The following is a 27,999-nucleotide window of genomic DNA, read 5'->3' on the forward strand; positions in this document are numbered from 1 at the left end:
AAACATACTTGAAGTTAGGGGTTACATAAAGTTACTCTAACTTTCATTAGAAAATTGCCTCGATATTGGTTAACGTACTCAAAAGTTATGAGCCGCAAACGTTGCCTTGTTTAGGGTAAATTCTCCATGCATCGCTTGACGGTGAGCAAATGACCAGCTTGAACGCTTGCATGACAGATGATCTGGATTTTTGAGTGAAACGCTTCGTCTGTCACGAAACGCTTCCAAACGGTTCAAGCCGGAGCTCACACTTGTGTTGACCGGTAACGCAGTTGGTGGACTTTTAATTTGTTTGCGCAGATCGCTCCCTACACTGGTGTTTAATAAGCTAAAGTGAGTGTTTTTTTATTTGGGTGTTATTTTCAACAAGGTAAGGATAGAAAAGAAAGTGAAATATTTGAGCATATTGTTTTTTTCGATAAGCTGTTTTCGATAAGATATCAGATTGTTGTCGAAGAAAAGGTAGGGGTTTGAAATTATTTAACTAAACGAATAGTTGAGTGCAAGCAATTTCGTGCTTTGTGAAACAACTTTTTGATTTAAAATATGAGATTTTCATGTAAAGAACCAGCAGTACAATTTAGAATATGTGAATAATTTGGGCGATCCAGTGCAAGTTGTCAGAGACACAAGTTTGGTTTAAAGAACTTTTTTGGAATATTAAGCAGTTGAATCATATCGCAAGTGTAGTACTGCACACTTGATGGGCATCAAACCACTCGCTTGAGAGTTGACTAAAATTTGTGCTAAAAATGTGGTAACAAAAATCTGATGGAAATCAACATCAGTTTAACATAAAATACTTTTTACTGTTGAAAAAAAAAAAAAAAAGGATGGAAAACAACAATCTGTACCATCGTCTGTTTTTTGCTTGCCCGCTCTGTAATAAGACCAGACCATTGAAGGGTTTAGGCATTTCCTTATCATGTTGCAGATTTGAACGCCGATGTCAGTATTTTATCGCGCCCGGTAAAGCGCACAAGTCGGTCCGTCCTGCGCGCGCGGAAGTTCATTTCCCGTTCAGCCACTTCAGTTGCGTACGGGCAAGGTAACGCTAGATGCTGTGCTAAGGCTAGGCACATCGGTCTAACGTACTGCTCCACTAGGTAGGGAAAAGTTGGGATCTACATTTACCGGACGGCTTCGGTTCGGTCCGACATGGCGGAGACGGCTAAGGGGAGACTCAAGTTCTCTCAAACTTCCTGCTATCTCTGCAGCGCATGGCTCGACGATAGTGACGTTGAGGTAAGCACATTCCTGCGCACAAGTGCACAAGTGTCGTAATGGTGCGAGCGTCGCAGATAGCTAAGATAGCTTCCGGCCGATCTTTTACAGCCATCATGATAGGCGTGTGCGTGCGTTATTGTTTGTTAGGTTCAGGATTTATTCTTGGTATCGTTTTGTGCGTTGCGTTAGTCACATCGATTGCAATGCACCAAGAATTACCAGTAATAAGAGTACCAATCAAACTAGCTCCAATTTTACCCCGTAGGAACATCTGCGCACTTGCCGCCAGCAGCGAACAGTGTGCCCGAACAGTTGCGGTACGATCGTCGCGTTCAAAGATTTACAACTGCATCGAAACACTTGCCCGAACGGTTACGGTGCCCAGATGGAGGACGAATCTACATTCAGTAGCGGCCAGGACCCATCAACGTCCACCGGAAACGAATCCGAGCCGGTACTGCAGCAGAACGAAGCGCTTACGTTGGGCCAGGTGTTGACATCGCTCGAAAATGAGTTGAAATGTATGAAGCTGGTAATGGCGGAGCATTCGAACTATAAGCATTACGTCCATACGGAGCTGGCCCGACTGTCGAAGTACTTCGATGTGTCTCAGAAGTGGACCACCAAGGTGTACGATTCGATTGTGTCGCTGAACAAGCTGTGCTATCAGGAGAAGATCCAGCGTACGCTGGAGCTGACTGCAGTCCAGCAAAAGCTTCTGGTGCGTTCATGAGACAGACATCACCAAAAACATAGTCTATAACTGGTGCTCGTTTTTTTTTGTTTTCTTCTAGTCAAATGAAATCTGGAACCTGGATATTGGGAATCGGTTCGACCGTGTGGAGGAGGCATTATTTTTCCTCAACCAGAAGGACACTCCTGAGGCTGGCGATAACGATCGCACTGATGCAACTGCAGCAGAGCCATCTGGATTACAGAATGTATCGCCGAACGACGAGGATGATACGACGACTGATGATGCGCTAACTTCAACGATTTCAAAGTTGAAGCTAGATGTGGCAGCGCAAACGGCTTCCGAACCACTGCAAGCCACAACCTCTAATATGGCCAGCCAGGCCGTATCGACCTCGCAACTGGTGCAGCAAGTGATCGAAGAGTTTAAAGTCCAGTACGCCAACACGAACGTCGAAGTGAAGGATATCAAGGTCCGGTTGTTTGAGTTCGAGGAACGTCTGCAGGCACTGGAGAAGCTGATCGAGCGTTACCGGCGCGAAACGTACCACACCAAGCAACGGTCGGAAGAGTTGCAGCACAACTTAATGTGGGCAAACGGTCGCAATAATCTGGCGAGCGATAATGGACACGTCATCTGGCGCATCGACAACTTTGCGCAGAAGCTGCAGGATTCGAAGGCGCTGGAATCGATGATAAAGGGACCGATCTTTACCAATCAACCGTACGGGTATATGCTGCAGGCGAGTGATGCGTTTCTTCAGGTGATGTTGACGGTAGATCAGGTTGGTGACACTGATTTGAATTTTTTTGCAGATGGAAGCCAGCCCTTACGGTATCGGGACCTGGCGCGGACGTAACTTGATCGCCGGTCTGACCGTTATCCCGGGACCGTACGATGATCTGCTGGAGTGGCCCTGCCGACTGACCGCCACACTGATCCTGCGCGATCAACCGGAAAAGCGTGAAGATGCCAGGAACGTCTGCAAGCCGATAGTGGCGAAGGTGAAGGGTCAGCGTGATCCGAACCAGCACTACGTGTACATCTCGCACGAAATACTGTTCGCGAACAACTATCTGAACAAGGACACCATCTTCCTGGAGCTGATCATTACAAGTGAGGAGGGCAAAAGCACCATCTAGGCAGTGGAGATGATGCGACTGCTTTTGACTCTCATCAGAACAGAAGGCGACGGCGGTGACTTGTAACTCATCTATATTCGACAACTCGGCGAGGCAATGCTGGCTTCTACTCACCGCATCACCAATCGATCTGGTGAAGTTTTTTTGTTGCTTTCAGCACATCCTTCAGTCTTTTACACCTATCTTTTCGCTGCTTCACTTACCTTCGTAGAATGCGCCTGACGAATGCTCTCAAGCAAGAGTCTTCTGCCGACCTTCTGTTTGATTCTTGCTGACGTATATTTGTTTACAGTTTCGCTTTCATTATCAGACGCTACCCGCACTGCAGCAGGGTGTCTTATCTTATCGATTTAGATTTAAGTTATGGATCTGCTTTCGTAGTGTGCCGTTCATGCTATCTACAGCAACCACCACCAGTGCAGAATATCTAGCATTGTACGGCACGTGCGGGCAGCAGTACACAATGAATGCCTATGACATTCATATTATCCGACACCTACAGGTGTAGCACGTAGAGTTAGGAAACCGCTTGCGTTAGATAGTACAGTGCACGCTTTTTTTTTTAAATACTAAACGCACTAAGTCTTCATGGGAACTCAGATTTTAGCACTATTCAAAACATTTGAGACAGAACTGCTAGAATTCTTGGAACTCTGGCCTGACAGATATTCAAGATCTTCATCAGAAAAGTAATATAAACTCCGAGAAGTTTTTTGAGAGCCAGAACTCATACGTTTGATACAGAACTGCAGGAACTCTTATAATTTTGGTTCTAAAAATATTCAAGGCCTTCTTCAGAGTAAAGCAATAGAGACCTCGAAAAGTCTTCTGAGTACTAGAAACAAACATTTTATACAAAACTACTGCAACTCTTGGAACTCTGGCCTCAAAGATATCCAAGATCTTCTTCAGAAAAGCAATAGAAACTCCGAGAAGTTTTTTGAGAGCCGGAACACATACATTTGATGCAGAACTGTTAGAATTCTTGGAGTTCTTGTTTTATAGATGGTTCAAGGCGTTGTTCAAAAATGCAATAGAAACCTCGAAAAGTCTTTTATGTACTTAAAGCACGCAACTAACATCGGATGTAACATGACTTCCCTGAAAGGCTTATATTAAAAAAAAAAAAATTGGGCCAACCAAATCATCCCGCGTTATGATTGTGTTCGTTTATTTTAAAGCTTTTATTTGTGTTTGTTTTGTATTAGATAAATGTAGTTGTAAGTGAAATCAACACATCTCAACACTTGAATATTTGGTTGCTCTCTCTTTCTCTCTAGTATAGTTTGATTCTCACTTGCATCACCCGCGTTTGTATCAACGCTGGACACATACACGGGTTTCGTCTGACGAAACCCGTGTGTCCAGTGTGGTGATACACTCCACGGGGACCTTGTAGGGTTGTGATACCTGATAACGATAAAGTGTGCGGACAGAGTGTGGTTGTTTTGAAGAACCCTCCCATGACACCAACCAAGGTATCCCGACCTCCAGTTCCAACGGGAAGTCACGGCTGTTATGTATCGCGTTTTGCATACCTGTAGGCGTAGTACGGGTCAGTTTTTGAAGCGCCCCATGTCCGATGGTAGGGTTCCTCTTCTATGCCAAGAGTAAATGGGTAAACCAGTATTAGCCGGTTGCCCGATCCGCTAAAAGGGGGCGAAAACTCCATTACGGTGATTAAGATTGAATTGAATAAAGTGGATTTCTTTTCTTTTTTTTGCACTATCTACTTTACAGTGTAAGGTGTACTCCATCTCTCGTAACTCTTTTTATATCTCTCCCTCTCTCTCTTGGACGAGAAATTGAAGAATACGCAAATTTATGCGCTACACTACCGATAAGTTGATGTGTTGTTGGTGTGTGAGTGTAGGTAAAAGTTAAGGAATTTAAGAGGAGCCGGAAGTGCTCACGACTCCATAATATAGCTGTTTGTATATGAATTGTTTTTGTTTTTGCTAGAGCTCTGATAACGATTATTAGAGGGGTGAACCTTGCAGGGTGACGAATGTGCTGTTCCGTTGCATTCCGTTGCGTACCTGGAGTTAAGCTCTAATTGTTTAAACAGCAACAGGAACGTATAAATATGGATGTTTGACTATGTATATATATATCTAAAAAAAAACACTTTGGTCCTTAGGAACGAACTATCGGAGTTAAAATTGGGATGTTTTTTTTTTTCAAACGGGATGCCTCATCGATGCCATGCACTCTACCCTAAGGAGATAGTAAAGGACTGTACCCTATCCGTAACGGGCGTGTATGTACAGAGGTTCTTCTGGTGGGCTTCCTAAATCCTGGTGCTTCCCGTCGGTTCTGTCTGCGCAACTTCTGATGTGCCACTGATGTGTCACGTATGTCATCTATATCGGATAACCGTCCGATGATCGTCTTTCGTTGCATAAAACATCGTCAATCAATGCTGTGTGTATATATGAATATGTATAAATATCTGTAAATATGTATGCTGGTGCCGGTGGCTATACTTTGTGTTCGAGTTCACTCTACGCCCTAGTTCAAACTGCTCTGTGCACTCTACGTTTCGAGTTTGGTGTCGCGCGGACGCTACTAAGAACCTTTTCCCCGCGGACGAACTGATTCCTAAGGTTCGCCCCGGAGCCACCCATTTGTTGGGGTTTGTGTAGTGCTCTAGCCTTTTTGGGGGCGTTTGTGGTAAGAATTGTACTGTAGAATAGAAAACTGCTGATAGATTAGAGTAGTTGATTGTTTCGTAGACGTTTAAGGAAGGTGGGTCCTGGTTTGGGTTTTGGTGACTATGAATAGGGTGGGAAGAAGTTCGGCGGCAGGCACGCTTACGCGCCTAGCATCTTCTTCACCGTGTAGCCTGGTACGGCGTAGAAGAATAGTAGCAGCAGGATCGCTATCCCGATAATGATTAGCCCCTTGATAATCTTCCACTTGTAGTTGTGCCAGACGATATACCGGACCGATTTGAGCGGATTAAGAAACCACATAAAGGAGGCATCGGGTCGGCTGAAAGAGGAAGTCAACGCTTTAGAATCCGATATCCTGTCAGGACTCACCCACTTACTTCGGCTTCTCGAGCGGATCCGGCTCATTCCGTCCGAACCCGGCCGGATTCTTTTCCGCCTCCTCCTTCGTCAGCAGATGGATCTCCGCCTCCACCTTGCCGGTCAGCTCCATCTCGTCGTTTTCCTTCTTGATGAAGAATGGCCACCAGCCGCGCACCCGCTTCTGCTTGAAGATGTTCACCGTCGGCACGTTATCGGTGCGCAGCATGTCCAGGGTGCACAGTTTCGAGGATTTCGCACCGCGCGGAAACCGGTTCAGGTTCAGTGAGATGGCTCCGAGAAAATCGTCTGCCGAGAAATGGTCCGCATCCCACACCTGCAGTTCGAGCCGGGCCGGTATTTTAACTTCCGTCTCGTCCCAGCTGAACAGTGACTCTTTGCGGGAAAGCACGATCCGTTCTTCGGCGGCCAGATACTCGAACGGGTAGATGAAGCGCCAGTTAAAGTTGCCTTCGCCGGTGAGCGAACGATAGTGGATGTCGGTTGCCTGCATGTCCTGCGGTCCTTTTAACCAGCTGTCGGTGCGAAAGAAATTCCGGGTCAAAAGGTTGTGAGGACTACTGAAGTTAAGGTGTACTTTGATGTTAAGACGAATATTTGTTCCTTTGACCAACATGATATGTCTGGTGAAGGTGGATTGTTAACTCTCTGGACCCTTTGCTACCAGTAAGGGGCTATGCCAGGAAGAGATGGGATTGCAAGTCTCACTCTCTGGCTCTAGCGAAAGTATTCGCAGCAAATTGTGGATGTCGAGTCAATACGAATCTATTAGTTAATTCTGAAACCGGACATACGCTGACGACAAATAAATCAATAGTTTGAGACTCTCCTACGTAGCAACAGGTTACTAAGGTAGAAGTTTGCAGCTTTGAAGTCATCCAAAACTTCACCCTAATGGTGTTAGGAGTCGGTACCGACAACAGAATAAATGCTGAGATACGCGCAATGGTTTTGGCTTCCATCCAGTCATACTGCACCCTGAGAAGACTTCTTCATTCAAAATACCTGCCGTGATGGACGAAGCTGAGACTTTACAGAACATTTATAGGCTCGGTGCTCAACTCTGAGACATGAATTCTGTCCAAAGCTGACACAACCTTCTTACGTTTTCAGGACTCTCATAGTAAGATGTACAGATGGTCCCGTATGGGTGGAGGGACTATGTAGGAGCTGCTACAATGACGAATTCTACAAGCTGAACCATTGTCTTCTCTTGTTGAGGATATATCCAGGTTCGTTAAAGAGAAATCCAGTTTCTGGGTGTGCGATTGCGATGTACGATCTAAAATCCTCTTAGAAATATTTGAACCGGCATCTTGAGGTCATATGTGCTCTTGCCAGGCTCCGCTGGACTGGTCATGCCATGAGTGTGACATCGGATGCATTTCTTCTTCTTCCTTAGTACTACAACCTCGAGAGGTCTTGGTCTGCCATTTCTTTCCTTCTGTGACTAGATCTCTCCCGCAGCAAGGTAGTCAGCCCTGCGTACGGGGAGTTGGTCTGGATGGGATTTGAACCCCGGTCCTGTCGTGTGAAGTCCGACAGGCAACCCACGCCACAAATCGCCTCGGCAACCAGACCGTGACCGTGACTAGACCCAGAGCCCTTAACATTTTAAGGGGCCATCCAGAGATGGACCGAGGAAGAGTTGGTAGACCTGAACCTAGAAATGGAGAGATGTGTCCTGGCATCAGAAAAGCCGGGATATTGTATTTGGTAGACGAGCGCGCTACATCGTGAGCGGTATCGAAGACTTCTGAACCAGATCTGTAGCGCCAAATCAGAAGGTTAGAAGTTACCTACTAATAATAAGGACTACTAATAAGGACTATTGCTAAAAAGTGCTTTGAAACAAAGAAGAATTATTTAATAAGTGATTCCCAGTTCTCTTTATTCTTCTCTAACTGCTTTATTTTGCGCCTACAGATAGGCAACCCACATTGCATCACGTGTGAATTAGTACGCTCTATTCATTGGACTTATCTTATTTACCAGTGGCAAACCACTGCACCACGAATGATTGATTTCCAGGCATTCAGAGTAATTAATTTAAAGAATTGAGGACTAAACGAGCCATTGAACAAAACGCATTTGTAGCTTAATTTCCGGGCAGCCGAGAAATCTGCTGACGGAAAAAAATGCAGACGAGATTATCTTCTATTTACCCACACCCAAACCATATTGAAGGATTATAGGAATTTTCTGGTCTTTACTTCAATTTCTTCCATTCCATTCCATTCCACTCACTCCACCGAGTTCTCGCACATGCTCAGCCCGCTCATGCAACCAACGAGAATATGCTGACGAATGAAAAACAGCAGCATTAAGAATTCCCTGAAACCAAATTCCTTCTCGTTGAATTTTATTGGTTTGCTCTTATGCACGGAGAGCTATTGAAGCGATGAACAATGTACACAGCACCGCAAATAAGTGCGCTCCCGTACCATGCTCGAGGAAATGCCACGGACAGAGATTGACTGGATGCCTTTAGGACGCTTTTTCTCGGAACCTTATTGGGGACGGGGACTGGAACGAGTGGGTCGTTTCAGCGAACTGTGTTAGGGCATGGGCACGGGTTTGAGTTTATGGATCGATGAAACGTTGACTAATATTCAGCAATAGAATTTAAGGGATGTTGTAAGAATTTCGAGGACCATCACAACTATCCACAACATGTTGAAGAATGTGCACATAAAACAGCACTCATTCGTCCATTTGGTCCGCTCAAGAACCTTTTGAGCATGGAAGAAGCTATTGGGATGCTTTTTTGCAACTTCCTACACGTGTTTACATCAGATTTCAAGGATGGTCCTCACACGGTAGTGGCTTTTGTCGACCTGGGTAATAAGGTAAGGGAATTTAAAGTGCGAAGTATTACAACTAATCTAGAGCGAATTAACCTATTTTCATTAGGACTAATTGGTCCTAGCCAGTTTGTAGAAAGTGGGAGTTGGGAACTTACTGAGTTGGGGAGAAACTGATAATATCAGCAAATCTTGAAGAACTTGCCAGAGCCGTAGATTAATTGTGTTGTTAAAGCTTAAAGGGGCTCCGGTGGCCGAGGCGATAACAGCGCCGGTCTTCACACGGCAGGTCCGGGGTTCAAATACCATCCAGACCGACTCCCCGTACACAGGGGTGACTACTTTGCTACGGGTAAAATCAAGTCACAGAAAGCCAGAAATGACAGGCCGAGTCCTCTCGAGGTTGTAGTACCAATGAAGGAGAAGAAGAAGAAGTTAAAGCTTCCACTGACATCAAAAGTAGGATAGAACAATAATATTAGTGGGAAGTAAGAAAATTTCGGAAGCTATCGTAGACCAATCAGATGAATGTAGTTTAACGACTCAAAGTCTCTCAAAGAGTCCAAGCAGTTGGTTAGTTACCCAGGGTAATACTATGCCGCGCTGATGTACATTAGCTCTCTTGGAATCCTAATTAACCCTTCCGGGCTTGTTAGGAATGACGATGACCAATGGCATCTTCTTCTTCTTTCTTGGTTTGCTGCTACGGAGCACGTCTTAAAGAAATGGCCTGGTGTCCAATTCGTTTCCAAGAAACTCGATCCATTGCTGCATTCCTCCACCCCCGGCTGCATGCAGTCTCCCTCAGGTCTGACTCCACTTGGTCCAGCCAACGAGCTCGTTGCGCTCATCTACGCCTCGTGCCGAACGGGTCGCAGAACGAGCACCTTCCTGGTACGGCATGAGTCTGGCATCCTCATCGCGTGCTCTAACGAGGATATCCTTCCGCTTTGGCAACCGTCAGGATGTCTGCATCGCCAAACAGCTCAGCTAGCTCGTGATTCATCCTCCTTCTCCACACGCTCTGCTCACACACACCACCAAAGATAGTCCGTAGCACTCGCCGCTCGAAAATGGCGCGTGCATTGGAGTCCTCCGCAAGCATAGTCCCGGAATCGTGCCTGTAAAGGACTACCGGCCGTATCTGTGTGCGATATATGGCGCATTTCGTGCGTTGTAGGAGTCTTCTGGATCTCAGAAGGTTGTGGAGCCCGTAGTAGGCACGATTTCCCTGAACAATACGCATTCGGATTTTGCTGCTTATGTTGTTCTCTTAAGTAACGATTGTGCCAACGTAGCAGAACTCCTCTACTACCTCAAGATCGTCGCCGTCAGCAAATACTCTGCTTCCGAGCCGTGCTCTCTCACGGTTAGAACCTCCGACAAGCAGGTACTTTGTCTTCGTCACAGTGATCATGAATCCAATCCTATCGACCTCGTATTGTAGAAGGCATTTGTCAGATTAAATTAGATGGATAATTCTGATACCATTAGATTAGAATTAGATGGACCTCTTGATACCAAGATAGACTTGCCTAGCTTCCATTCAAACAGGTCCTAGAGACTCTGAGGAGAAAACTTCTTGGACCCTCTTGTATAAGTCAATCTAAATCTTTGGAAGCACTTTGATGGCATTGACGTCATTAGTTTTACGTTCTCATATGTGTAGCAGGTTCTCATATATGTGTTGGGGCGGCCCGGTGGTAGATGCCATAATCTGGTATAATCCAACTATGCGGTATCAATTATTCCTCTTCTCTTCTTCCTTAGCATTACAAACTCGAGAAGTCTCGGCCTACCATTTCTGGCTTTCTGTGACTTGATTTTACCCGTAGGAAAGTAGTCAAGCCCTACGTAAGGCGAGGCGGTCTGGATGGGATTTGAACCCCGGTCCTGCCGTGTGAAGACCGGCGCCGTTATCGCCTCGGCCACCGGACCGCCCCATCAATTATTCTAGTAAGCCAGAAATGGCAGGCATAACCCAAGAGGTCGTAAGACTAAGAAAGAAGAAGAAGACATGTGTAGCAGAAGCTTACCAAAGGTCTAAGGAAGAGGTTTCAACCCGAGCTAGACTTGGCTGATAAATATTTGAAGTCGTCCAAAGAACATCGCGAGAGTTGAAGTTAAATGTTTGCATGGAAAGCACCACAGATGTTAAAAAATGCCCAATAATACTAGCAAGACAACTATTCTTATAACCTTAGGCAGTTTGACCACACAAAACACCTCAATTCGACTGCCGTACTTGGTACTGCGCAGAATTAACGTAAGTCATGGAGGCGCCCAGTACCTTATGCGTTACACCCACAATACAAAACTCTCGCTCGAAATTATTTAAATAACCTCAGTTCCGAATCAGTTCCACCAAGATTGTATAAAAGAGAGTTCAAGATATCATGACAATATCGGTAAAAATATGTTTGGAAGCCCCACAATTTCAAGTTCACACGGTACATACCCTTTAACGTAGATGTCGGACATCTTTTCGCCGGTGAAGAACGCATCATCCTCCAACACAACGTCATCCGTATTCCAAATCACAACGCGCAGCTCGTACGATTTTGGTTTGCGCGGTGAGATGTCGACCGGTGGTCCGGGCAGCGGCATATCCATCGGGAACATATCGACCCACATCTCCAGCTTGCCCTGCTCGATGCCCGGTTTGTCACTGTTGTACAGTGACCGCGATTCGATGTGCTCCGGTACGATCTATGGTGGGTAATAAGAAGAGTCAAGAGAAGACCCTGCACCCGCTGTTAAGGGAAAGGCGTACCTTGCAACCAACACGTGGCATCTCTTCCCAACGATGGAGTACGGCTAGTGCTAGATGTTCGTCCCGATACTTGATGGAGGTAGGGCTGGACCAGGTTTGGATCTCTTCACTCGTAAACAGGAAGCAACAGCGTCCAATCGTGACGCGGTCCTGCAGATATTGGGGCGCCTCCAGTTTGTTGTCCTTACACAGCTTCGAAAGAATTTGGGTCGGTTTCATCGGGTCGCGCCAAATGTTGTATCCGGAGCTGTACAAGAGACAAGATTCTACGTGTTACAACCGCACATGCACACGTTATATAAAGAAAAGATCCGCTGCTTACTCTTCGTAACGCGTGGAGATACCGCACATGGCCCGATGGCGGCTGTAGAACCGATTCTCCAGATCGATCTTGGTCTCACCGATCAGATCGTCCGAACCGACCAAATCCCAGTCAAAGATCTGCACCGTCAGCATTGAGTCCTGCGGGAAGGTAGCCTCGATCTCGAAACACTTGCCAAACACCGGATTCAGCTGTTTGCTGACGTAGTTATCCTTGTCCGAGACTCGCTTGCTACCGAGCTGCAGCACCACGTACGGATCTGCCTTACCGTTAAGATCCATCGGATGGAGGTCGGTTGCCTTCACGACGTATACGCGCACCAGCACATGGATCGGATCGTTCAGTGGTAGCGTTGGAGCGAATGCTGGCTCCATGCCCTTCTCGATCGGCAGTCGGTACACCTTGATTGCACCCTTGAAGAAGCCTACGATGCGCGTTTCGTCCTCAGTACTGTCCCCCGTCTTCTTACCACGGTACAGTGGAAACGAATGAAGCCACTCCTTGAACTGCCCATACTCGTACACCGACTCCAGCTCGCTTGGATAGATCTGACAGGTGGCAACACGTGGATTGGACGGTTTCTTGGGTGTTGCTTTCGGGCTTAGCTTGGACACTAGCCGAGATGTCTTGACGCCGAGCTTTTTGCCTCCGCCGTCTGCAGACCCACCCGCCTCTCCCTGTCCCATTCCGATCCCGGGTCCTCCACCACACGCACCACCACCACCCGCCGTACCCGCACTCTTGGCCGATTCGATGAGTCGTTCGTACGACAGGAAGTACTTCGTCCACCAGTCCTTGCTTGAACCATCATCATCGTCATCACCATCGCCGGCACCTTCCTGCCCATCAAAAGTGCCCAGCGTTTCGAGTGGCTTTCGCTTCGCTCGCTTACCCCGCCCAGGACCCGCAGCTTTGGCGACACACGCCGCCCCGTACAGTGTTAGATTATCCCCGGACCAGGACTCTCCAGGCATTCCAGTTTCCGGGATCACATTCCCAACGGCATCGGTACGCCTTCGGGACAGCACCAACTGTCCGTCCTGGTTGTACCGCTTTGGGTCCTCCTTGGGCGGTGGTCGATGCATGTACCGGTGGATGGACGTTATCTGATGCGTACCTACCAGCGTGTAGCGCCCGAACGAACGGCAGTCCACGGCGCGGATCGTGATCGGTGGTGCGTACCGCTCCTCGATCGGTAGATCCAGATCGAAGAACTTAAGCATGTTGGCAAAGTTTGGATTCTTTTTTGCATTTTGCACAATGCTCGAGTTCAGGATGCGTCCGGAACATTCGATGTCAATCCGCGGTTTGTCCACCGTCATGAAGTGGACTCGCTTCAGATCACGCAACCCCCAAAACAGAACCTCGATGCGGAATCGCGCCAAGTTCGGGCGAACTTCCTGCGGTACGGGCAAAATGGCGAGTGTTGGCTGTGGTGCATGCTCACTGACACTACTGCACGCGACGTACTTCGGATCGGACAACCTCGGCACATCTTCCGAACCATGCTCAAGCATTTCAAATGCAGCCAACAACTCACCGGCTCCATCCAACCCACGCGTTATCTCGAACCACTCAAGCACGGGCGTACTGTAGTGATTCTCGCGCAACTTCACCCTCGGACGAGCGATCGCTCGCCCAATAAAGTCTGACTTGCCCACCTTATCCTGGTCGTACACATCGATCACAATGGTCGGTGGATCACGCCGGATCTCATCCTTCGAACCGTACACCGTGACCTCATCAAACTCGAGCAGCTCGTCCCAGGTCGGGCTGAGCGTTTCTTCGATCACCTGCGTCGTCTTTGCGTGCTCCGTCACGTAGACCGTCGCGTACGGATCACTCAACCCGGACGCATCCGAACCGATCAGTGATCGTGCCTGGTAGATGTGAGCTCGCAGCTGAAACACGTGTCGCTCGACGTAGTGTACGGTGGTCGGGGCCGGCACATTCACCTTCTCGGCGTGCTTCAGCTCGTGCAGCATTTCGTAACCCTTCGGCAAACCGGCGTAAAAGAATCGCTTGTGCTTGATCGTACCGAGCCACAGGTAGATGGAAAGTTTCGCTCTCACATGCCATCCCGCTGGACCTTCTGCCTGGCGACCGGGCAGCTTCAAGAATACCGTCTGCACCTTACCACAGTGAATGCCCGTCTCTTCCTCAATCGTGGAGTAAAGAAGATCCCTTGCGTCCAGACGGTGGTACGCGACTCGCTTACCGTTGGCAATCATCCACACAAACACATCCGGCAGTGCATGCTGTGGGTCCTCCACGAGAAAGCGTAACCTGGCGAGATAACTCTGAGCCGTCCGGTACCGCTCGCGCATCGAACTTTTAGTAACGAGGGCACGCAAGTTACGCGCCATATTGCCTATCGATTCGAGCTCACGCTGGCATAGCTTTAACCGTTCTTTGTCGAGTTTCGTTTTGCCGGTGCCGGGCCCAACGAGAGCACCCTTCGTAATGGTGACGTACTTGTTGCAGCTTGAGGCAACCTCCTCCAAGACACCGCGCAACTTCACCTCAGCCGTGGGATCCTCATCCTCCAGGAGTAGGTTCGTTTCGGCAAGACCAACCTCGAGCCGTTCGCTTATCTTCGCTATCATGTTGCTGTTGTACATGCGACGCCTCAGATCCGGAAACCATGCCCGCACGTCCATGCACGGTTTGTAGTCCCAGTACGGTAAGTAAAAGTGGCTTTTGTCGTGAGAGATAGGTTTGCAGGCGCTGGTCGTACTGTTGTAAGCCGTTGTATCGATTGACACTAAAAATATTAAGCATATGAGCATATGAGCACCGCGTCATACAGAAGATTCGCAGCTATCTTACCAGGATCGTCATCATCATCCATGTTCGTGGTAGCGCTTTCGTTGTGCCCATCAAGCGAGTTACCCGCATTGCCCATACTTAGCTCGAAGTACACCGATCGGTCACACACCTTTTTGTCCAACATGGACGCCTCCAGCACTGTGGCATACAGAAAGAACCCATCCGTTTTGCAGTACGATGACTCACAGATCGGTAGGGTTGGTTCAACTTCGACTGCAAACCGAAAGAGTAATCTTCAACTACATTTCTCAAACAAACACACCACAGCTTACCATTCTTGTCGGCGAACAACTCCACGTTGTCGGTAATCTCCGTACGGATAGCAATGAGCAACCGGGCCCGATAGCTAACACCTTCCCCAAGTCCCGTGTTGAGGTTCGAGTGCTGATCGAGCAGGTTGTAGTCACGGGTCGAACCGTACAGATGTACAAAGGATGGACCGTACGTTGGCAGGAAGCCCTTCTCACCATCGTTCGAGATCTGTTTCAGGTCGATGTAGTGTGTGCCTATGATCGATGGTTTCATCGGATCGGCATCCCGCAACTGGATCTTGATACGCTGACAGAGCGGTGGAAACATTTCTGTGAAGACGAGCTGCTCATTCCACACCGGATTATATGATGCCTTCTTCACGTTCGTTTTGCCCTGGAAAGTTGCTGAGTTAGTTACGGTTGTCGGTAGAAAAGAAATGGCTGTTACACTTACCGTGAGGCCAGCGAACGACACCTGAACGTACGGGTTGACTAGATCTTTCGTTTCGCCAGTGAACGCACGCTTCACGTTCGCCATGATGGAGGAGTTCATCCGAGGGAGTCCATCAGCCCGGTATACCTTCACGATGAACTTGGCACGCTGCCGCTCGATTGGCACACCGTCCGGTAGCAGCAGGTTCCTGAATATCCGAGGTTCCAACAAACGTTTATTAGTTCGGTGTTAGAGTCGGGCGCCAATAAAAAAAAACCAACTTCACTTACGCTTCAATATCATCTGGGTCCTTCTCAGACTTGGGCGGTACCTTCACCGTGTCACCCTTACCAATGATACCCACATCACACTTGAGATAGCCTTTCGGCCCCGCGGCAAAGTCTTCCGGATCGGAGAGCAGTGCCCACTTGTGGTAGAATTGATGATCTGACGGCCGGTAGCGATCGGTGTAGAAGAACAGGCAAGAATCGCATTAGAATACGGATCTACTACGCGCTGTTCCAACACACGTCACGACATCAAGAAGGTTTTTGGGAACAGGCGTTGGGGTACACAGATATCACATTAGGAGAAAGTGAAGGCATTAAATTGGGTGCCGAAAGCGAGCGAGTGCAAGCAGAAGGGTAATGGCAGAGGACAGAGAGCGGTGATATATGGGGAAGGGCTAGCGTCAATAGAAGCCGGTGGTGAAGTTAAGTGAAGTGGGATAATGAGAAAAACAAGATGGCAGTATTAATGTACAAGCACATGGAAACAGACAGAACAGAATGCAGTGTGTGTAGAAAATATAGTTTGTTTTGGTAATTGGTTGTTTTGCTTTGCTTATGTTACAGATATGAAGTTTTAAAGAAACAAACAAAAAGGTAGCTACCGGGCGCATCGTAGACTGTTTTAAGATCGATTTTGAACGAGCCCACCACCGTTCCGGAGCGCATGAACTTGCGAGAATGGATGACCTGTTAACAGGCAAGCGGTATGAGTTGATAGGTGGCCCCGTTTTTTTTTCTCGCAGCGATCCCAATCAAGCACGTAAGCCAGACAACTGTCACTCTCGATTATCGCGAATCCGGCAACCGCGAAACGGGGTCGCAACACGTCCACGTGGACGTGTTTCTTCCGGTTCCATTTTTTTTTCTTTTGGGCCGGATTCGAGCAATCAAACGTTTACTTTACAAGAAAAGCCATTTTGTTGTTGTTTTTTTTTGGATAATGCGTGTGAGCAACTGTGGCTGGTCTAGAACTTGCCATTTAGCTTTTTGCAGCTTTTTAAGGAATTCTACCACCGGAAGGGATGTCAAACCGTTCGGTTTGACAGGCGCATGCTGATACGCACAGACCACACGATTGACATCCCTTCGCAGCGTCGAGTCTTCTACAACTACACGGAGAAGTTCTAGCAGAAACTACCGTTCCGGGTAGCTCGGGTTTACTTACTGAGAGGGTAATAATCTTGTCAAATAGCATCACCGGTGGCATGTGAAAGTCGAACACAAAGTACTGCAACGAATACAGGTAAGAGATTTGAATCAAAGGCAAGAGAAAATGCAATCTCCTGGGACTGCTCGAGGTTACCTCGTTGTAGTACGGACAGTTGGTACTCTCCTTAACGCTGGTGTACTTCTTCTGATCGCCAACCTGTATGCACACAACCGGATCCATATTGAGTCCCGGCAGCTGGCGGGCCTCGATAACGGTAACGCAGACCTGAAAGTCTTGCGACTTTAGGTGGTCGTTTCCTTTCGCTAGGCTCTTGATTCTGGGAATGAGAGAGAGAATGGGGGAGAGAGAAAAAAGCAATGCAAAAGACATACATACATGTCAGCTCTAGCAAAACCAGTGTTCGCGATACTTAACAGCAATCTAATTAATCCATCTAAGTGAGGGTCTGCCATCGGTTGTGGCATGTCGACCATTTTGGAGCATGTCATCCACAGTCTTACCAAAGAAATCTGGTACAGGATAGAGCGCTTGTTTCCGTAAACGTTTTGCATTAGGATTAGTTGTGTGAGTTGGTGCTTCGTTCTTCGGCAGACCGGTGTCCGCTGTACAGCGAGTGCACATCGTCGACACGCACACCGAGCCACACAAAACAAACAACCAGAAAGAAAGCATTAAGACGCACAAACATCATTTCTGCAATAGACACTCGAGCCGCACACACACACACACATAGAGCGCAATGCGAAAAAAACCCTCTTGAGTAAAAGCCTCGCTCTGGTTGTGTCTAGGAGAAGTCAACGATATTTTCTGCTCACTTGGAGTCGCACACAGTTAATTGAATAGGTCCATTACTCGAGGACACAGGATTAAAGAGTGCTTTCGCAGAGGCCGGCTTTTGTTTTGCTGCCCGAACCATGCACATCAACCGGCTACGGCCCGTAATGGATTAATTGGATGCTGCGAACGATGCTGGAGTCTTCGCCCAGTCCATCCACAACTCAACGATACCTACTTCTTGAGCTTCTCATTAGCGGTTACATCCTCGCCATCACTGGACGCGTTCGAGTGGGTGCTGCAAGTCTGCGAAACGTTCTCGCCCATCTTGCCTGGCCCGGTATGCGTTGGACTGTCCGCCGGCACGGCCTGACCGTCGCCATCTCCTCCAACCCCCATTGAGCGTCCGCCGGTCGCCTGCTCACCGTCCACCGCGTCCGGCTGGACCCGCGTATAGTCCGAATCACCGATCAGTGATTTGCCTTCGTCCTCGGTACTGCTGGCGGTGCTTTCCCTCGACGACTGCCTCGAACGACCCAACCGCATAAAGTTACGCACCGTCCGGAGCGTTACCTTTTTGTCCGCCAGCGAACGGGTTGGCCTGCTGGTCGCTTCATTGTCCGACGACGCATGGTCGGACGGTGCTGGGGCCCGTTCGCTTAACCCGGCCGACCCGGAAGACATGACGCGCTTGATGATGTTAGGCTTACGGTCGCCGCCAGTACCACCGGAACGCGTTCCACTACGGCGCACATTCGTGGAGGACGCAACGCCCGGTTCGGACGATTTGCTTTGTGTGATACTTTTCTCCAGGTTCGCGATGTTTTGCTCAATGTTCAGGAGCATCTGTTGGTCGTCATCGATGCTGGACTGTTGGTGGAGCGAGTGTACGACCCGCGGCGAGTAAAAGTTCCCGGACTCGTCTTCCGGGCTTTGGTAGTACACGTCGAAGCTGACAAATGCCTTCGATCGAATGGAACGACAACGGCGACGGAAGAAAAGATGGAAAATAACGATATCATATCGTGACGAGGAAGTTAAATGCTACTGTCAATAAGCTACTACTCTTGCGATGGTTTGAGAAAAAAAAACACACACATACAAGACAAACTACAAGCAAATGAAGAGCGTTGAGCAGTTAAATAAGAGCTCATCACTGTTTGCTTAAGAGTGGGTGACTCGGTCGTGCAAATGATATCCTAGGCAAACGCCACCACCACCGGTCCTATGACCTTTCGGTCCTCAGCTAATTTGTTGAAACATTTCTTTGTCAAATAGACGAGGACCGCCAGCCCAGAGGTGACAGAAATGAGTGTGAGTGTCAGCAATATGGCGCTATTCGAAATCGTGCTAGGCTATTAAAGTGCTATCGACAACATAAAAAAGCGAAGCATCTTACATCGATCGGTTTGTTTGACAGGTCCACCAGCCGGTCCTCTATCCGCAGTCGACCCTCGTGGATGAGTGCTACCCCATGGAAAGGAGAAAAGGTCCAGCAAAGCGAGAAAAGCCCGTAATTAGTATTAAATTATATTTCCCACGCCACACTTCGACCCCCTGCTCCACCGTGTCCAGGGTTCCAGGGGACCAGGAACGCCGGATGCGCGTTCTACACAACACACAGACATCCGGTCACCGAGGGTCGGGACGGGACACGTTTTCCGGTCCGGTCCCGGTGAACGATCACAAATTAGATTTACCTTGCGCTAGCATCACGAATCGGCCGATAATTTTGGTGCTGCTGGTGATGCTGCCTCGGCTCGATGCCGAACCGGATGTGCCTCCCGAACCGCCGATAGCCGTCTTGAGCAGGATCTTGGTCGTCTGCTGCCGCAGCTCGACCGTTATCGTTTCCGTCTCGTCGGCTGCCCGTGCCAGCGGCCATATGAAGCTCTGCAAAACCCGGAACCCACGAAACGAATGAGCGAAACGAGAAATTGACGTCTCAATAAAGTTGAAGTTACAGACCAATATTTTATTGTCCCTGATGTTGGTAGGCCATCCGGGCAAAAGCTTTGTGGTGCGCGAGAGCAAGGTCCAGTAACCGGATCAAAAGCATCCTAATTGCTGACGTGAAAGCGTGGGGAAGATATTGGAACGTGTCTGGTCGAGTGTCCTCGCACCTCGGACTAGACGAATAAGTTTTACCGTTCAAGGTTGCCGGTTTGTAAAACCCTCGAATGCAAATGAACCGGGATAGCCGGCCAAGGCTAACGGGAGGTAGTCAATAAATTGCGTATCCCTCAATTTGGCCCGTACCCGTTCCACCCGGTTAGGGCATGGTCCCGTGACCGTTTAAGTGTTCCGATTAAAACTTTCCTAATTAATAATCCAACCGTTTGACAACTTCGGAAAGCAGCACGTTTTGAAAGGTTAAAGGTACCGATTGTGAGATAATTTGTGTTATCGTATTTCCGGACGAGATTTTGCTTCTTCCTTTTTTACCAGTTGCTGGGACCTTACTCGTCTGCGCGCACTTTGCAGTGGGCATCCATATGCCCCCAGCCACGGCTTGCGCCGCTAATCGATTCAACGTCATTAGTGAATGTCAACTTTTGGCACGGTGAAGGATTCGTTCCCGGCGGGATTCGGCCGGTGTACCAAACGAAACAGCGAGATATCGTACAGGAAACGGTCTAATATACTTGCCTGATTGACTTCGACGAGTTCGGCTCCACAGTTAAGCTCGGTGGTCGTATGGGCAACACCTGCGCGGGCGGGAAAAAGAAATGGAAACAAACAAACAAACCAACAAAAAAAACCTCGTTGTAGAAGAGTTTGTAATAATCGATCATTTAATGCCCGCTAGCGACTATATTTCGTGATCAATTTTTTAGGCTTCGGCTACGACTTGTTGAGTCCTTCCGAGTGCGGAGTCCGTCCCCCAAGGGAAAAGCACCCGTTCATCGGAATGACGTTTTAAAATGGGAGTTTGAGGAAAGTTTTTTGAAGTAAAAGTTAGAAAAACACACACTCACGTAGTATTCAACTTTCTGCTTCTTCGCGCAATTGGAGGAATCACCGTTTGCTCATCAAACTTTTAAACAACAACTTCCCGCTAACTGGAGAGAAAAAGCCTAGGTCTAAAGTTCTGTGTGGCGCTACTTACCCCGGAACTCAACACGCCCGAGCAGATTTGACTTTGCCTTCGGCAGCTGAAACTTGTTAATTCGCACCGTTAGCGACATCTTGGATGGCGTTGGTCTTTGGCGTTTGTCAAATCCCGGACGCTGCGTTGCGCTCAACAAACTTGCTGGAGCTTGGTGCGACGGCTACTGCAACTACCGCTCACTAATTGCTGTGTGCGGAGAATCGGTGTCTCGTGCCTGGGTTGTAAGCCAGAGCCGAGAGTTTATGGTCGTACGGTTGATAGATTGGGCACCTTGTTGTGATATGTCGGTGTAGAGTTAAAGCTTAGTTACAGCCGTGAGGGACGCACATCGGATTGGCATCGTATCGCAGTTGTGTGCTTTCGGGGCTTTGCGGATCGGTTCTGGGAGGTGTAGACATTAGAGCATTAGAGCCTTGACAGAACTAAATATCTTCGCACTCACACACGGCACGCTCACCTACACACAGACACACACGCGCCCACACACACAGTTTGTTTGAAACACTTTGTTCTGTACCTGGAAGGAGGCTTGCTATGCGATGTACCAAGGCGATGACAGTTGATATAGATAACATCAATCTCCTGGTGTGGTCTGGAAACTCATGAGCTGTAAAACGAGAGAATACCGGAGGGTGGAAAAAACTATAATTACCGGAGGATATCTTCAGATGAGTTATAGTTGAGACGAGGATATCTTCAGATGACTTAGAGTTAGGAGAAGTCACGTGCCAGGAAGTTTTTTAAACTTCAATTGAATATAAATCAATTTTTTCTGCTAACTTGACGCAGAAATTTCCGACCACGTCCATAACGCATCCATAAATTTCTACCAAATCTTCGCTTATCTCGTACGAACAAGGAGCTAGCATAGGCGGTAATCAATTTAGTGCACTCACAGTTCACAGTCAGCTCCGCATCCGACAATCTTCGCCGTCGCCGTCCTCGAACAGAACAAACAAAGTTTGCCGATAAAAGTCGGCGAAAAATTCTACACACGTGTGGGACGCCGCTCGCTCATATCATACCTTTCATATATATGTATCGTACATGAATTCTCCTGATGCCGGTGGTGTACGAACGTGATTAAATCGTGCTTAGTGTACGGTTATAACCGGCGCGAATAACGGAAAACAAACCCAAGTAAGGACCTTGAATCCTTCCAGTCTTGTCGTCCGAGAATCTCCCGTCTAGAAACGGTGTGTGTGTGTGTGTGTGTGTGTGTGTTTGTGTGCGAGTAATTGAGTTTTCAGCCAACTTCATTTCGGCTGTAAAATATACAGAAAAGTAATCCCCTCCCCCCCCCCCCCCCTTCACACACCTCACTAACTCTGTCCCTCCTTCACCAAAAAAAAAGGATACTTTACGTGATAACCCGAATAAACAGAGACAGAGACAGACATTACAACACGACACGGTAGAACGTGACATGTCAGCCTTGTTCCAGTACGTTCCGGACGACTTGGACTGAAGATGGCAATTACACACACACACACACATATAAAAACAACAAGATCGAAAAGCTTAGGTGGAGAGTACAACCTAGTGGGATGACTCGCCATCCGCCATGGACGGAAATGGTGTGTCATTAAAGCGGGCGCAAGTAGTACTTGATCAAATTTGCCTTGTTCCATAGGCTGCCCCGGTTATTACTGTGCAGTACGCCCCGTTACTTCATCTGCACGCTAGAGAGTGCAAAAAAAGGGTTGCGACCCTGGCAAAGCCTAAACTAATCCTGTGGTGAAATTGGATCGCTGACCTAGGGTTGGTAAGCCAGCAGGCAAACACGGTAGCACAGCATCGGTAGCGTCCTAGGCAAAACCTCAAACCAAAAAACTCGGCAGCCCAACCTAATCCGGTCCGTAAATAAAACATCAATGGTGCCGGAGGCCCTAGTGGTCGTCACTGGCCGGTAGGGTGAGAGTGTTTTCGGTTAAGAGATGACTAACCCCACCCCACTCATCATCGGTAGTTTGAAGTTTTGTCAAGGGTTTTCTTGGCGACGCCTCTAATGGATTCATTTTATTTGCACAGATAAGTACAATTGAGCAAAAAGGGGTACAGGATACAAGAAACGGAGAGAAGATGGAAGATGATGATTGTGAAAACAGTTTGCTCCATTTCCTACACCTCTGGTCTCCCCCATCCTTGCTGCCGCAAACCCCTTCCTCAAATGACTCAAATGCATTGGACAATCAAAGGTTCCGATTGTTCCGCAACATAAAGCCAGCAGATGGAGAGGAAGCCGCACTGTCGGCAATATAAAGTGCCACAGCAAACAGGGGAAGGTCTTGGTCCTCAGCTTCTACCAACTTCGACCAACCGACACCAACAGACACGAACGGTTGGGAAAAAAAACTGCATCCAACCCAAGGTTGCGAGAACCCGTCCCGTCCAGGTCGAGAGACCTTTGGGCCATCAGCCACAGCAGGCCATCACCATAATGTCCGTGCCTTTGCTCCTCTTCTGCTTAGCGGAGTTGACTTATCTTCGAAAAAAGGCAGAGTCGCAGCAGATGACGTTCCCGCACGGTAGGATGTAGGTTAAGCCGTTGTTTTTGTCTAACAAAAATAAAAGTACCCTGTTTTGTTTGTTCTAAAAATTCTAGCCCTCATATGGGCTAGAACTTCTACCGCGAGGGCATCAAGTACAGGGACACCGAACCAGTAGTTGGTAGCGGGAGAGTAGCCTGTGAGATTACAAAAACGAGGGTACAAAACACACTGGAGCAGCAACCACTTGACAGCGGCGTCAGCGTCCCGAAGATGTGTGGGGGTACAGCACCCGAGAGTAATGGTGAAGGTTAGTACACGGTACCGTTGTGACATGCATTACTGGGCCTGTGTGTAACAGCGATAAGCTTGGGGCTGCGGTTGTGAAGCGAGCAGGTCCTCTCGGCATGTATATGGCCGCGCGCTACAGGTAGAGAGTTCGGGTTGTTCGTTTTCTGTCTCTCTCGCCATCTCTCTCGCTCACTCGCACGCCCGAAAAAAGGATGCGTGCTTCGGTTGCTGTTCGGGCTCTCGGCACCGTTGTCGTCGTCGTTTTACCGCAGTAAACTGTGGCTCGAGTGCGCGTGTGTGTTTACCGGCTACGATTGGGATGATAATTGTTGGCAGCAGTAGTAGCAGCAACAGCAAAACACTAATAGAAGATAACACAGCCCATCCCACACACTATTGCTTGCAATGTTTTGCGCTCCACCACCCTCTAAAAGCTAAACCTTCCGCACGACACGCCGAATCTTTCCGCAATCAATAATAACTGAATATACCGACGGGCTCTGTTTGCTAGTGTTCAGGCTTGGGCTACTGCCGCTACAAAACTTTGGGCGCTACATGTTGCTCCCGTGCCACCTCTGCTGCTGGCTGTCAAAGTGGGACACACAGGTGCACAAACATACACTCACATACACAGAGAGAGCGGGTGGTCTCTTTGGATCGATGCCTGTGTCCGCTCGCCTTCTGCCTGTGTGTCACCACTCTTATAACCCAGGTGTCGTCGTCGGAACCAGTTGAATGCTGTGCGAATTGTTGATTGTGGCGGAAAGGAACCCCGAGAATGCGTGACGACGAACGGCTCCGGTGTTGCTGCCGAGCATGTGTAGCATTTAAGGATTTTATACTTGCTTGTCTCGCACTACACTATAGGACCATTGTTGCTCGCTCTACAGAGACGCTTGTGTGTTTGATAGATCTCGTTGCCATTCATTGTGCATAACAGCATATCCTCCTAGGAAGAAACATAACACTTTGCCACGAATCTTGTGCAGGAGGAGAACAACGATGGCATTGCTTTGGCGGTACTTCTTGAGGAGGCGTGAAACGGGTCTCCAAGAGGTGTAGTGTTGAACGTGCCTTCAAACTGCTGCTACAATTGCGCTTTCCGCCAATATATGTGTGTACAGAGGTTTTAGAGAAGCTGCGAAACAACGGAGAAGTAGCAGCAGTAGTAGTAGTAGTACATCATCATATCGTCCCCATCCCCGTTCTCCTACTTTTCAAATGACCCTCTTTCACAACTCCACAACACAACTCCACCAACAAACAGCATCTACGTGCGCCGCATTCCATCTCTTTGTTCGCTCTGTGTATTTTCTTCGTGTGTCTGTGTGTGCTTGTAGATGTTTTTTAATACCTTTTTTTCTTAACTGCAACAAAACACCATCTCAAGAGGACCCCCCACCCACACCACCTCCCTTCTCTCTTCCTTCTCTTTTTCTTCTAGGTCCATTATTATTAGGCCTTTTTCTTCTGAAGAAAAGAATCAGAGATAGGAGGGAGAGCTTTGGATGAGATTTTGGTGCCGGTCCGGGTGTGTGAAAGGCTCAACACCTTCACCATCATTCCATCGTCGCAACCTTCGAGCTTCCGTGCACTGACGCCAATAAAAAAGGCGGTGCGCTACAAATGTTAAAGTCAGCAAAGTGCAATTTGCCAACTTTTCCATTGCCGTGTGTTTTTTTTTTTGTCCGATTGCCAGCTTCACCAAAAACCCCGCCAAGGGCAGAATGCTGCGTGTTGATGCGGCCACAAAGTTTTGTTCTTTGGTTTTGTGTTTGCCCTACGCCTGAGGACATTTGTGACCTACTAACTTTATCATGCGGGAACAAACTTTACCAAGTTCAAACGGCTGAACTTAAATGGCTTTGATTGTACAGGTGCCTTTTTTGCTCGGTCCCATGTGCGCTAGAGAAAATTAAACAAAATCGTCTACCTGTCATTTTTGTTTTTGTGACTTTGTTGGTTGGTGGGAAAGTATCATTCTCGGCAATGACAAGAGTACGGGGATCCGTTTCGGCTGATATAATCATTTGCTAATGCGACAATAGTGACAATACCTTGGGGGAAAAAAACTAAGATATTCTCCTCTAGACGCGTGGTGGAAGGATTGCTTCCGGTTGAAGATCCCTTAAGATCTACCCCGATAGCTCCAACCGATCCACCCAAAGGACAAAGCGAAGAAGACCAGCAGAAATTGCACTGATTAATCACTTGATGGCTTGCTAACGCTGACCAAGTCCCTTCACATCCGGATCCAATGTCCGGTTAGGATTATTCTTCTCTCTCTCTTTCTCTCTCTCGGCCAGTACCTCCATTATCTCGGTCTTCACAAGTTAATTGTGGGCAATCGGCCGTTTTTTTTTACACTGCCCAGAGCAGTGGGTCCGTGTCTCGTGTTTTCAATTTTGATATTCTCCCAGTCCCAGTGACTGGGGACTGGGCAGTCCAGATCTCCAGACAAACACACACACACGCGCTCTCGTGCTAAACGTGTGGAAAGATGGCTCATCTTCCTGAGGTACGCTTCGACAAAGCAAAGATCTGGATAATTTAATTTGAAAGATACGCTTGTAAATAATACGGTCCATGAGGGTCAACCCTGACCGGGGAAGGACCTCCGAGGTGCGGGAGGAATAAAATATTATTAAGATAGAAGCGAGAAGCAAAAAAAAACAAACGTCCTCCAACATTTGCCCCAAAATTTCACTCACCCACATTTGCGATTTTTTTGGCAAATGAAAGAGAGAAAGAGAGAGAGAGAGAGAGAAAGAGGGAGAGCGAGTGAGCGAGCTATTTCGCCATTATCCTGCATTAAGGATCAAATTAATGATAAACGCAATAGGAGGAAGATGAAGAAGCAAAAAAAAAGCCCGCGCGCATTTGGACAGTATTTATGTTGCTTCATTATTGGATTGAGCCACAGGGTACTGCGTTCAAGTGGATAGCAAACGAACGCGACGACCACGGCCAACCAACGGAACAGACGGTATTGAATTATTTAGGTGCTTGAGTGCTAATTATAACCTTCAGTAGAGTGAAAAAATGTGAAAAAACAAAACCTCTAACCACCCCACGAGTTGCTCGGGCTTTCCATCTCGCTCTCGAAGCCTCCTGTTGCTGTCGAAGTTCTGGTGTTTGCTTCTCTGGAATCACCCCCACAAGGGCGATTTGCAAAATAATTCACAATCAGATTAACTCGCTCGAACAGCGTTTAGCCATTGGCAACCAACGCTGCTCCTACCTACCAACATGGGCAACCACACACAGCTAGGTGGTCGATTAGCGAATCCAGCACGGGTTGAAGCTTGGTCATTTGCTCTGAGCAAGAGTGAGGACCTTAAGGTGATGGTGGACCTGGCTCACCAGTCGGTCGGATTCAAACGGAACGAAACACGAACCCGTTCGCAATACCCGGTCTTCGGTCGTGCGACTTCTCAAGAAGCGGGTTTTCGCGGGGGGATCCTGGAGAGTCCAGAAGTTCGAAAACCGGAGACTGCCGGGAGTTGGCGGTAGTAGTGAAATATTTGATTGCTGAGGGTGTCGGATTTCTTTCGACAGAGTTCCAATTCCGTTTCCAATTCGGGAGGTTGAAAAATTGTCCTTCACCCACCCACCATTACTACTACTACTACCTCACAAAAGCGGTAAGGAGGAGGGTCTAAAATTACACTAACCAGCAGTAGGAATCGGTTACCGCTTACCTGTGCCGTCGGGTGTTAACGATCCATTTTTTTCTTCGGTAACTTGTTACTTGTTACACTCCTGCGTCCTTACGGTGTGGTATTTTCCACATTGGTTCTTTGTGCTCTGGTACACTGTTTTGGTTGTGCACGGTTGTGAGCGGATGGTTATTACTTCACACGCACTTAACTTTACCGTCACGCTAGAGTCGCTTTCGTTAGTTGTTACTGTTTTGGGTGAGCAGTTCCGATGAGCGGCGAATCCTCGGTGACACGTGTCATCACCGTCAGGTACTTTGATTGATGCGTTCGTTTCTTCTTCTTCTTCTTACCAACACCTGGTGCGCGTCACCTGCCCTGCATGGCACATGTGTTATCGGGGAATGTTTTTGTTTGCTGGGCACCACCAATCACCACAGTGAACGCTCACCGTGTCACTCACCACCCGCTCACTCGCTGGCCGGAGCGAAACAAAGCAACGCAACCACCGGCCATCTTCACCCCCTCCCCTGTTGGACCAACACGATACCAGAGCAAGCGAATCGAGGTGTTTGCCTACCGAGCCTCCACACGAACCGTATCACGTATAGGTAGAGCAAGTGCCAGGACACTGGACAACCGCGTCGTTCAACGATTCACTCACGACTGCGAAACCCGAATGTAG

The 27,999-nt window shown here is 48.2% G+C and overlaps 2 protein-coding genes across 12 annotated transcripts; one reads left to right on the forward strand and one right to left on the reverse strand.

The window, feature by feature from the left end:
- Window positions 1-261: 261 nt before the first annotated feature.
- LOC118510893 (TNF receptor-associated factor 1) lies at window positions 262-4,207 on the forward strand. 3 transcript variants are annotated; one of them, XM_036053290.1, is made up of 4 exons: window positions 262-370; window positions 1,493-1,948; window positions 2,022-2,663; window positions 2,737-4,207. In XM_036053290.1, the coding sequence occupies exons 2-4, from the start codon at window positions 1,613-1,615 to the stop codon at window positions 3,061-3,063; spliced, it is 1,305 nt and encodes a 434-aa protein (XP_035909183.1). In that variant the 5' UTR covers window positions 262-370; window positions 1,493-1,612; the 3' UTR covers window positions 3,064-4,207. The 3 variants fall into 3 exon arrangements, with proteins under 3 accessions (XP_035909183.1, XP_035909191.1, XP_035909174.1); XM_036053298.1 differs by having other exon boundaries at window positions 282-333; XM_036053281.1 differs by lacking the exon at window positions 262-370 and adding an exon at window positions 490-1,245.
- A 561-nt stretch (window positions 4,208-4,768) lies between these two features.
- On the reverse strand, window positions 4,769-27,989 carry LOC118510857 (otoferlin-like). Of its 9 annotated transcripts, none has more exons than XM_036053261.1 (19): window positions 27,357-27,989; window positions 21,393-21,482; window positions 20,873-21,256; window positions 20,413-20,471; window positions 19,464-19,656; window positions 19,163-19,230; window positions 18,002-18,726; window positions 17,122-17,305; window positions 16,984-17,046; window positions 16,421-16,505; window positions 15,819-15,975; window positions 15,550-15,736; window positions 15,117-15,489; window positions 14,845-15,057; window positions 12,016-14,779; window positions 11,694-11,940; window positions 11,379-11,629; window positions 6,116-6,631; window positions 4,769-6,057 (listed from the first exon to the last, which is right to left on the reverse strand). In XM_036053261.1, the coding sequence occupies exons 3-19, from the start codon at window positions 20,949-20,951 to the stop codon at window positions 5,877-5,879; spliced, it is 6,345 nt and encodes a 2,114-aa protein (XP_035909154.1). In that variant the 5' UTR covers window positions 20,952-21,256; window positions 21,393-21,482; window positions 27,357-27,989; the 3' UTR covers window positions 4,769-5,876. The 9 variants fall into 9 exon arrangements, with proteins under 9 accessions (XP_035909154.1, XP_035909088.1, XP_035909117.1 ...); XM_036053195.1 differs by having other exon boundaries at window positions 5,877-6,057; window positions 21,333-21,482; XM_036053224.1 differs by lacking the exon at window positions 27,357-27,989 and adding an exon at window positions 24,286-24,304 and having other exon boundaries at window positions 5,877-6,057.
- Window positions 27,990-27,999: the final 10 nt, after the last annotated feature.

Source organism: Anopheles stephensi, chromosome X, assembly GCF_013141755.1.
Source record: "Anopheles stephensi strain Indian chromosome X, UCI_ANSTEP_V1.0, whole genome shotgun sequence".
Taxonomy (NCBI): domain Eukaryota; kingdom Metazoa; phylum Arthropoda; class Insecta; order Diptera; family Culicidae; genus Anopheles; species Anopheles stephensi.